We start from the raw sequence: 12098 nt of genomic DNA on the forward strand, positions 1-12098 counted from the left end.
CATTCTTCTGGCTTTCCTCCTTTCTCTCTCCTTTGCTTGAACCTCCTCCTCTCATTCTTTCAAACTCTAAATGTTGGCATGGGCTAGTTGTCACTTTCCTATAACCTTTCCTCTCCACTATTTAAACTCACTCTGTAGCTAAAAGAGGCTCCAACTGAGCTACCATCATGACCTTCCCACCCACATCACCACGACTCCCAAATGTCTACCTCCAGCCTTAGATCTTCTCTGAAAACCAGACCCAGGTTTCTTAATATCAGCCTTTCTCTGAAAACAAACAAACAAAAAACAGATGTTCCTTCCTGTATCTTCTCAATTTCAAAAATGGCAGAATTATTCACTCAGTTGCTCAGGCCAAAAAACCTTAGAATAACATGTGAGTCCACTTGTGCACACACCCCATAAGTTAGAGAGGCTGTTTCATACTGAGAAGAATGAGAATAAATGATTATTCCACAGACCAATGAAATCTTTCTTGTAGGACATTACTCATCTAGCAAGATTAGATATTTTATACCAAGATTATAAGAAATTATTATGTACATATGTTCTTTTTCTAAAACCATTTAGGTTATATAATCATTAACCTATATTTTAATTAGGTTAATGATTAAATGATTATCTATACATTGTGCAAAGCATTAAACATAATACATACTTTAACAACTCAGTTTACTACATTTGCTGAAGAAAAGATTAACCTAAAAATAATTCCATAATTACTAAATATCAGAATTTTCCTATGCAGAATTATATAAAAGATAATTTAAAAATAATTCTTGGTATTGCTTTCTTCTTACACTCAGTTGTACTGAAAACAAGTTCTCCTGATTATTTAGGTTACTCTAGATGTTATTTTAATATAAATACACTACCCATGACCAAATAAAAATATGAGTGTGACCAGTGTTTAAATTCAGTGGGCCCTTTTTATTCTCAGGTTTTCCTCAGGCCAGTGATTAAATGACTATTAGAAATGCCATATATTTTTAAAAGGTTCTCCACCTGCCTTTATACTAAAATTTCTCTCATGAAAACCATTTATGTTACTTTTAGAAAAGTAGGCTGAACTTAAATATTATATACAATTAATAGGTGAACTTTTTTTTTTTTTGAGATGGAGTCTTCCTCTGTCACCCAGGCTAGAGTGCAGTGGTGCCATCTTGGCTCACTGAAACCTCTGCCTCCCTGGCTCAAGGATTTCTCCTGCTCAGCCTCCTGAGTAGCTGGGATTACAGGCATGCACCACCTGTAATGGCTAATTTTTTGTATTTTTAGTAGAGATGGGGTTTCACCATGTTGGCCAGTATGGTCTCAAACTTCTGAACTCAAAACCATGCCTAGCCAATATGTGAACATTTTTTTAACTGTTTACTATAACTCTTATTCTAATGTCATAGACACTGAAAGAGAGAAGTTAAACTGTGCTAAAAATATAACAGTTTGAAGGAAACATTTATTTCTGATATACACCAACAGAATGAGGAATTCCAAAAAGAGCATTTGGTGTGCAATTATAATGTATTAATTAATCTTGGCCCTATCTCCCACCATCCCCACTTGTTCTCTCTGGGGCAGTGACACTAGATGTTCTCCTCTCTCCCTGCTAAGCTGATTTGCTGATGCTCACCTGTAAGATGCCCTCCCTAACCTCCAGGTCTTGGTGAACTTGCTCTTAGTTCTCATGGCACGGGGCACTTAGCATGGGTTAACTCAAGATTTATTTGTTAGTATGTTTAGTTTATTTAACCTGTCTCTCCAACTAGACAGCATATTCCAGGGGACAAGGGAACTTTTCTCTTTTTGCTCACTGTCATATCTCCAGTACCTGGTACTAAAGTAGACACTCAATAAATAGCTGTTGTATGATTGGCCTGATTTTCCTACTAAACTACAACTTCCAGGATGGATGCAATAACCATGTCTGTCTAATAAACTATTGCATCCTCAGAGCTTAGCATAATACATTGTTCACATATAATAAACATGTGGCATAGATGCATAAACATTTGTTAAACAATGAGTATAGAAAAATATAAAAATGTTTTAGGTTTAGAAATTTGAGCAATCTCAGTGAATTACTTACTGAAAACCTCCAGAGCACCTAAAGCATCAGTAATTGAACATTATTAATTCAATCCAACAAACTTCACTCAACAGTTACTATGTGCGAGGTCTTGCATTGTAAGCAAAATAGCATCCCTGCCCTCAAGCAGCTTACAGTCCAGTTGAGATAAACAGGTAGTAACTATTACAAAATAGGATAGGAAAATTAGAAGAGATTTCAAATTTCATAAAAGTAAAAACAGGGTTAGAATGAATTCAAACTGTGAAATACCAGAGAACGTTTCCAGGAGGAAGAGACTTTTAGGCTAGGACAAAAAGAATAGGTACAATTTTCAGAGGCAAAATTGAACAATGGTAGGAAAGCACTCCAAGAAGAGGAGCTAAGTTACTCATCTAAGTATGAAAGTGAATTCAAGGTATGAAGTGAATAATATGGCATGGCCAGAGGGTAAAGATTCTTGGAAGTATTTGCAGGAGATAAGCTTGATGTTAAGATGGGATTAAGATGCACATATCAATACATAAATTTCTCAGGAGTCGGAAACTGGGTCACAGAGCTGTGCAGCCATATCAGTCTTTCTTCTATTGCTCAGAGCCATATATACAACCTGTCTATCTTTTACTTAACCAACATTTATTGTGCACCTATTACTTACTCATTAATTCAAATATTAGTTGAGTCTCTACTGTGCCATGCACCATTCTAAGTTCTTAAGTGTGTTCCAGGCTCCTACGTGCTATGAAGTGTGTGAGGGGAGGGGATGCTACAAGGATTCAAACACAGTTCCTGACTTGAAGAAGCCAGCACTGCAAGGTGAGCTTAGACAAATAATTGACCATGATGGTGCCATGTGATAAACAGCTGCAGGGGCAGATAAACGGCCATGGGGCATCTGAATTAAGCTTTGGAATAAACATGGGAGTTTCCCTAGGACAATGAATGAGGTACACTTTAAAGGATACATTTCTCAGATGTGGAAAAGGAAAGGGGAATTCTGGCGATATGAAAAAGCACCAAAGGGTGGGAACGTGTCCAATGGCAAAACCACAAATCGGTGTAGACAACCAGAGGGAAAGGTTTAGCAAGCCTGGAGGGGCAGGAGATTACAGGTGTTGTGTGTTGTGGTAAATGGTTAACTCAAACGGAATTAAAGGACAGCCACCAAAGGATTTTAAGATTGGAACTGGCACAATTAGATTTGTATACCAGAAAAATCACCTTGGCAGCAGTACAGAGGGTGGTCTGAGGGGAATGCAAGGCACAGGAGTCCATGAGAGGACACCTGCAATAATGTCACAAAGCGGGATTCAGATGGACACAGCAGGAATGACGGTGGGTCGAGGGAGGAGTGAGAAGAGGATGGACACAGATTAGGCGTATCTGCAGGATCTGGTCTAAGTATATGTGAGGTGTGGGTAAGTGAGGCAGAAGTAAGGTAACAATTTTTGGATGACATCCAGGGTTCTGATGTGGATAATCAAAGAAGCCAATATAGGGAATAAAGGAGGATCATGTTTCTGGATTAAAAAAGAATACAAGTTTTTAACTGTCAGATGCACATACACATCTGGGGTTCAGCAGAGAATTCTGAGAAGAGCTAGAGACCTGAGTATCCTTAGCATATAAATCATAGGTGAGCCCCGAGCTTCGTGGAGGCAGAATTTAAGTGAGAAGACCACCAGACCAGGGCCAGGACCCTAGGGAACAGGACATCTTCTCGATTGACTTTAAACCTCTCTTCCCACTCATTCAGAGAATACCAGGGATCTCACTGGATGGAAGGTTGGAGTTTCATGACTCAGTTCAGGCTCATATGATCTCATGACCAACGTCAGGACAGAAAAGAGAGCGTCTCCCCCATTTCTTCAATGTCAGAAAGGCAAAAAACAATCTGCTTTTCCTTCAGTGTTGCTTTGAGCAGTCATTAACACCAATATCAATTCTGTTAAACAACCCAGAAACCCACGAGTTACCCTGGTCTGAACTCTTTCCATATCCACAAACAGGGATGGCTATGACACTATGTCCATTCTATCTGTGTTCCATTTCCACAGTCACCCACCTATTCTAACCCATTCCTCTTTTTTATCACCTCCCCTAATCCCTTGGCTGCACTATAGCATAGTGATATTTTTCAGCTCCCCTGTCCCTTTAATGGCTTTCCATTGCTTTTGAAGTTGACCCAAATCTCAACATGGCCCGAATGCCTATCAGCCAGCCACCCACCTCTCCAAGCTTCATGATGTTACAACATCCCCTTCTGTTTTCTGTTTCTTGCTCTCAGCTCAGTGTCTGTGCACATGCTGGTCCTTTTATTCACAGCCCCCCTTACCAGCCCCGCCTAGTTTACTCCTACCCCTTCCTCAGCTCTGCAGTTCAAATGTCACTTCTCTCCCTCCAACTCACCAAACTGGATCATGTCTCCATCTTACAGATTCTCATCATTCCCTGCATTGCCCTTCATAGCACTTATGAATTATATGCACTTGTAATTATATGGAGAGTGATTATTTGATAAAAAGTAAGAACTATTTCTCCCTAGCTCACCACTTTATGCCTAGTACCAGGCTGTTATGTCCAATACAAAGTAGGCACACATTAAATACTGCTCTATAAATAAAAAGAGATGATGAGAACTCATAATAGTAGTCTTATTTTTCCTAAAGATGTGTTGCTGCAATAATCTGGAAAAATAAATAAGTCAATATATGTGTGTGTATACATATACAAACTATACACACACACACACACACACACACATATACAGATTATACATTAAAAAGATAAAGTACAAAATGTAAGAGACGGTGACTGAAAAATGATGTACCTTAAAGAAAAGCTTTGGCCCTACAGGAGATGTGGGTTCTTTGGACCTGCATTGGCCCACACATGGAACCATCCCAAGCCAGAATGTCAGGGCAGATCTATCCGTCACTTCCTCACCACCAGAGAAATTAGTGGACACAGTGGGAAAACTGGTGAAATCCAAACGAGGTCAGTAGTTTTGTTAATTGTTCGACCAACGAGAATTTATTGGTTTGAATAATTATACTATGAGGATGTAAGATATTAACATTAGAAAAACTGGGTGAAAGGTATATGTGAACTCTCTATAATAATTTTGCAATTTTTACATTCTAAAGTTATTTCAAAATAAAATAATTTTCAAGTGCCAGGGCTTTGCTGGGATAATAATATAAGCAATACAGATCTATTAGAAATTATTTTTTCTGTTTTTTACTTAGTGATATAGTTTTTCATTCAACAGTTATTATCAGTAACAATCTATACATGTTTACAAATATAAAGTACATGTGTGTGTGTCTGTGTGTGCATATATATGTACCTTCTCTCGCATTCTTTTTTTTTTTTTAAGATGGAGTCTTGCTCTGTAGCCCAGGCTGGAGTACAATGGCACGATCTCAGCTCACTGCAACCTCTGCCTCCTGGGTTCAGGTGATTCTCCTGCCTCAGCCTCCTGAGTAGCTGGGATTACAGGTATGTGCCACCATGCCCGGCTAATTTTTGTATTTTTAGTAGAGACAGGCTTTCGCCATATTGGCCAGGCTGGGCTCGAACTCCTGACCTCAGGTGATCCACCCACCTCGGCCTCCCAAAGTGTTGGGATTACAGGCATGAGCCACTGTGCCTGGCCTATCACTCTTTTTTCAAAGTAAAAACTGATGAATTCCACCTTTATTTTCATGGTTTTTTGCATGAACTGAGTACAGAATTACTAATAAATGGAATGCTGAAGAGTGGTAGAAAGAAAAGAGTAAAAGAAAAAGAGATGAAGGCATTTTCAAAGGTTGATAAAATAATGCTATGGTAAGTTTTGGGGAAATTTAGATTATGTGTACAGAGAAATACAACCTATATCATGGAACTGACATTTATCTAGGTTATACAGATCCCAAATTTTGCTTTGACCTGAGATAGCAATTGATAATTGCTTCAATTTTCCACTTTCCTTTTCATGGATATAAATATATTATTTTTCAGTGTTCAGTAAATGGTACATTAAGGTTCTAGTTCTTTATTACATGAACTGAACTACTTTATTTAGTTGTTAGTGTGGATTGAGTTGGAGACATTTCATGAACTGGAAGACATTCTGATTGGTAGTTACGCTATTAGTCCCACCGGTAACACCATTTATTTGGTGAGCTCTGTTGAGAAAAAGTAATAAGTAGTCGAGGAATTACTTCAAATGCCTTTGCTATTTCTGGCTGCATTAATTTTGAGATGCCTCATTTAGGCTATAAAAAAAGGCAAAGTTAAAGTATGTAATACAGACATTTTGTCACCTCAAATTGGACCTATTACAATTTAGCATTCTCTCAAGAAGGTGTTATAGCTCACTAAGCTGTACCATTTTTCCTTTGAATAGGACAAAATTTTACATCATTTGGTTCACAGGCATAATGAAAATGGCATAAACTAGATTCTAAAGATGATAAGCCATCTCTAAGGAAAAAATGTAGCTTACATTTCACTTCCAATAAAATTTCAAATGCTGGAAAACTTTCAATCTATTAATTAAATGTGACTATTATTATTATTTTAAATAATGTGTTAAAAAGAAATGGATTTATGCAGGTGTGTGTGTATTTAAGTCTCAATTTGTTTTTTTTAAGTGGACACCAAATAAATCAAGAGGAATGGTATCCAAGAGATGGATTCAGTACTGAATCACAGAGCCATCTAATCCGTAAACAGCTGTAGTAGCAGTTTCCTCACTGCCAATACTGACAGCCAAGAAGCTTGCAGAACTTCAAGGCAAAGAAGCCAGGACCTGACCTACCAGCTTATACAGAGACACTTTATTTCAGGACTTGGCATCTGAGTGTAAGAGCTGCCAAACATATAAATCAGTACCCACAAGGCTAAAGGTACTTGTGGAGATTGGCAAGAAGTTTATGAAGTATCACATGCCAGCCCACCAAAAGGATTGGACAAATAGCAATGCACCCACCACACAAGCACTTTCAAAATGCACTGGGACTCTCACATTTGATCAACATCACTTATAGTAGTCACATTCAAATTCACTATTCTCCCCTCTGCCCCACTTCCAGCCACTGGTATTTGGTTTCCGCTGCTTCATGTAGGACAAGCCAAAGAGGGTACGGAGTTTACCCTGCAGAAACACATACTGGTTATTACTATATTAACAAAATAGCCAAATTAAAGCACATCTGGTTGTTATTTTGGTTATTTTTGATATGAATCACTGCGTCATTGTTCTGGTTGCTTAGGAAGCACTCTACCATCGTGATTGAAAAAAATATTCATGAACAGGAAGCAACTGATTAAAATGGATTAGGCATTCCTACATTAAATGCACCTACCAATCAATTTAGGTAACACTAAAGAAAACTAAGATATAGCCTCTGATCTTAAAAAAAGACAACAGTCCAATTGGGGAAGTATACAATAGTCTCAGAAAGGTTAAACAACAACAGTATAAGATAAGAACACCCGATTCTGCAAATAGAAGAATAGTTGGAAGGCAGCAGATAACTAAACAGTAAAGAAATCAACGAAATATGATTACTTCAAGAGGTCAGAGGACAGAAAAACTCCTTCCAGCGAATCGTGTGAGATTTGGGCTGGGTCTCCTAAGATACAACTTTTGTGCAGGCGTGGAGAGGCAGCCAGGTATGAGTGAAGAAAGACGTACGTACAAAAAGGAAGAGGGGACGATTGGTTGAGCGCATGACTACCTTAATGGGAAGAACGAGTTCGTGCTAAGGGGGTACATCCCAGAAGGTACAATGTCCTTGATGATGCAATTGATGTTTTGAGATTTTTCTCTCTTGAAAGTGGAAGATTTCGCTTCAGATGAATAATGTACAAGATAGTGTCATATAAGAATTCAGTGGCGGCTGGGCATGGTGGCTCATGCCTGTAATCCCAGAACTTTGGGAGGCTGAAGCGGGCAGATCACCTGAGGTTGGGAGTTCAAGACCAGCCTGATCAACATGGAGAAACCCTGTCTCTACTAAAAGTACAAAATTAGCCGGGCGTGGTGGCACATGCCAGTAATCCCAGCTACATGGGAGGCTGAGGCAGGAGAATTGCTTGAACCTGGTAGGCAGAGGTTGCGGTGAGCCAAGATTGCGTCATTGCACTCCAGCCTGGGCAACAAGAATGAAACTCCATTTCAAAAGAAAAAAAAACAATTCAATGGCAACAGGTGTGCAAATGGACTAGAAATGAAAAAGACTAATATCTAGGTAATCTTTCCCTTCCTCCTCTTTCCCTCCCTTACTCTGTCTTTTCTTAAAGAAAACAGAAGCCTGGGCACGGTGGCTCACACATGTAATCCCAGCACCTTGGGAGGCCGAGGCGGGCAGATCACCTGAGGTCAGGAGTTCGAGACCAGCCTGGCCAACATGGTGAAATGCCATCTCTACCAAAAATACAAAACAATCAGCTGGGCATGGTGGCACATGCCTGTAATCCCAGCTACTTGGGAGGCTGAGGCAGGAGAATCGCTTGAACTTGGGAGGCAGAGGTTTCAGTGAGCTGAGATCACGCCACTGCATTCCAACCTGGGTGACAAGAGGGAAACTCCGTCTCAAAAAAAAAAAAAAGAAAAGAAAACAAAAGCCATAATTTTGTATGTTAAGTCAAAGGAGCCAATGAAAAAGGAGCTCTTGAAAATGCTTGAGGGAAAAACTGAGTGGCATAGAATAGGCATGACAGTGTTCCATGACACTTGGCAGTTACGCAAACACAAGTGTTTTCGTAAAGCAAGAGCTCCCATGAACTTTGTACTGTGCTAAGAGTTTCTTTTTTGTTTTTCTTGAGACAGGGTCTCCCTCTGTATGACTCCAGTCATACAGGCTGGAGTGCAGTGGTGCAATCACGGCTCTGCAGCCTTGACCTCTTAGGCTCAAGTGATCCCTTTTGCCTCAGCCTCCCGAGTAGCTGGGACAACAAGCGCCTGCCACCACACCCCGCTAGTTATTTTATTTTTTGTAGAGATGAGGTGAGGCCTCCCTATGTTGCCTAGATTAGTCTCGAACTCCTGGGCTCAAGTGGTCTGCCTGTCTCGGCCTCCCAAAGTGCTGGGACTACAAGCGTGAGCCACCGCGCCTGGCCTGTGCTAAGAGTTTCACTAGAGAGCCTCACCAAACAACAGCCTGTCATGCAGGTATTATTCTCACTTTGCAAACGAGAAAGGCAAGCTTAGAGAGGTTACGTACCTAACCCAAGGTCGCATACCATGGTTGAAACTCAAGTCCAGGCCTGAGGGACTCCCATGCCACACTCTTAAACAACACCTTACTTTGTTTATTTTAAGAGCAAAGAAGCAGCTCTTTTAAAAAATGTTAAGCAGACATAAGCTAAAATGATAGAATGTGTGGCAAATATTATAGTTTCATATTTACCAAACAGTGATGCTGTTTGCAGTTGAGGATTATGTTTAGAAGTCATAAACTAGTCTCGGCTATTTAAATGACCATCTAATTTATCAATAAACAGCATATAATATACATATTAGTCTGCCTATGTGTTGTATAATAAAAAATTAATTATCTGATCTTTGTCCTGCTTCCTGACACAGAGCTCCTAAAACCTTCGGTATTTCTTAAGTGACTGGAGTATCTTTTGTTATTCATAATAAACCTCCTTTGACCATGCCTTGGTTTATGTTAATGAGATGACATATGGCAGAACCCCCTAGAGAGTTTCAGGTTTTTAGCTCCTCACCAGAAACAGGGTTAGAAATTTCAGCCCCAACCTCCAACTTCTAGAAAGCGGAGAGAGGCCTGGAGAGTGAGCACAATCACCAGTGGCCAATGATTTGATCCTCATGCCTATGGAATGAAACCTCAATAAAACCCCCTACAGGGCAGGGTTTGGAGAGCTGTCAGGTTGGTGAATACATCCATATGCTGGGAGGATGGAGCACCTGGAGAGAACATGGAAACTCAGGGTTCCCCGCCATACCTTACCCTATGCATTTCTTCATCTGACTGCCCCTGAGTTGCATCCTTTATCAAAAACTGGTAATCATAAGTGAAATGCCTTCCTAAGTTCTGCAAGGCGTTCTCACCAATTACTGAACTAGAGACAGGATTATGGGAATTTCCCAAGTTCTAGTGAGACAGACAAAAGCTTGGGGACCCCATTTGGAGCTGGCATCTGAAGTGCTAGCAGTCTTGAGGGACAGAGCCCTTGAGCTGTGGCATCTGTGCTAACTGCATAGCTAGCATTAGAATTTAATTGAATTGTTGGACACTTTCTTGGCATCAGGGAATTGGAGAACACATTTCATAAGGCTATGGCTGCCATAGATAACTTCTGATGGATCTGAGCAAAATTAATTGAAAACCTTCTGAGAAGGATTCACCAATCTAGATGCCATTAAGAACACACATAATTCATGAGAAAAGATCAAAATATCAACATTAACTGGAGTTTGGAAGTTGGTTCCAACCCTCATGGATGACTCAAGAGTTCAGTGGAGGAAGTTAAGTAGATGTGGTAGAAAGAGCAAGAGAACTAGAGTTAAAAGTGGGGCCTGAAGATGTGACTGAATGGCTACAATTTCAGACTCCCACGCCACACTCTTAAACAATATCCTACTTTGTTTATTTTATGAGCAAAGAAGCAACTCTTTTAAAAAATGTTAACTTGGACAGATGAAGTCATTTCTTTTTTCTTTTTTTTAAATTTCAGCAGTTTTTGGGAAACAGGTGGTGTTTGGTTGCACGGAAAAGTTCCTTAATGGTGATTTCTGAGATTTTGGTGCACCTGTCACCTGAGCAGTGTACACTGTACCAAGTGTGTAGTCTTTTATCCCTTGTCACCCATCAACCTTCCCCCGAGTCCCCAAGTCTGTTATATCATTCTTATGCCTTTGCGTCCTCATAGCTCAGCACCCAAGGAATGTTTTTTTTTTTTTTTTCTTTGAGACGGAGTTTCGCTCTTGTTGCCCAGGCTGGAGTGCAATGGTGCAATCTCGGCTCACCGCAACCTCCACCTCCCAAGTTCAAGCGATTCTCCTGCCTCAGCCTCTGGCATGTGCCACCACGCCTGGCTAATTTTTGTATTTTCAGTAGAGACGGGGTTTCTCCATGTTGGTCAGGCTGGTCTCGACCTCCCGACCTCTGGTGATCCGCCTGCCTCGGCCTCCCAAAGTGCTGGGATTACAGGCGTGAGCCACCGCGCCCGGCCGGAATGGCTCCTCATGGATGAATAAAAGAAGCAGTTTGAGATGGAATGCACTCCTAGTGAAGCTGCTGTTTACATTGCTGAAATGACAACAAAGGATTTAGAAGATTACATAAACTTAGTGGATAAAGCTGTATCAGAGGATTGACTCCAATTTCAAAAGAAGTTCTATAGTGGGTAAAATGTTATCAAATAGCACTGCATGCTACAGAGAAATCTTTCATGAAAGGCAGTCTCCATGGATGCAGCAACCCTCACTGTTGTCTTATTTTGAGAAATTGCCACAGCCACTCCAACCTTCAGCAACCACCACACTGATCAGTCAGTCTTCAGAGGATCATAATGTTTTTGCTGGTGGAGGGTCTTGCCTCCAGCAAAAAGAAATACGACTCACTGAAAGCTCAGATGATCATTAGCATTTTTTGACAATAATGTATTTTTATTAAAGTACATACACTGTTTAAGATACAATGTTATTGCACACTTCCTGTAGTATAGTTTAAACAACTTTTATATGCACTGGGAAACCAAAAATTTGTGTGGCTTGCCTTGTGATATTCACTTTATTGCAACGTTTGCTTCATTGCAGTGGTCTAGAACTGAACCCACAATAGCTCTGAGGTACACCATTATTTATTTTTTTTGTAACTTTTCTGTTAGAGCTAATCTTTCTCCATCATTGTTATTACAAAATGTAGATGGATGAATGGCTATAAAATAGATTTAACCTATATTTAAATCTACCAATCTTGATACCCTCTTTTAAATAATCAAGACAAACTGAATTTACAAAATATGATTAGAGCAGTTTGCTTAAATTTGTAGTCCCTGATTGAATACA

The 12098-nt window shown here is 40.0% G+C and overlaps 1 protein-coding gene across 16 annotated transcripts in view; it reads right to left on the reverse strand.

The window, feature by feature from the left end:
* The window catches only part of KLF12 (KLF transcription factor 12), a 458192-nt gene that overhangs the window by 83188 nt on the left and 362906 nt on the right, over nucleotides 1–12098 (reverse strand). For 2 of the 16 annotated variants that reach the window (XM_063650938.1, XM_063650937.1), the window contains exon 7: nucleotides 10727–11337. The exons of 13 other annotated variants lie outside the window; for them this stretch is intronic. In XM_063650938.1, the coding sequence (XP_063507008.1) occupies nucleotides 11139–11337 (199 nt within the window). In that variant the 3' untranslated portion in view covers nucleotides 10727–11138. Of the gene's footprint in view, nucleotides 1–10726; nucleotides 11338–12098 lie in introns of those variants that run through there. One more of the 16 variants, XM_063650936.1, reaches the window with a different exon arrangement.

The sequence above is a fragment of the Pongo pygmaeus genome, chromosome 14, assembly GCF_028885625.2.
Source record: "Pongo pygmaeus isolate AG05252 chromosome 14, NHGRI_mPonPyg2-v2.0_pri, whole genome shotgun sequence".
NCBI lineage: Eukaryota > Metazoa > Chordata > Mammalia > Primates > Hominidae > Pongo > Pongo pygmaeus.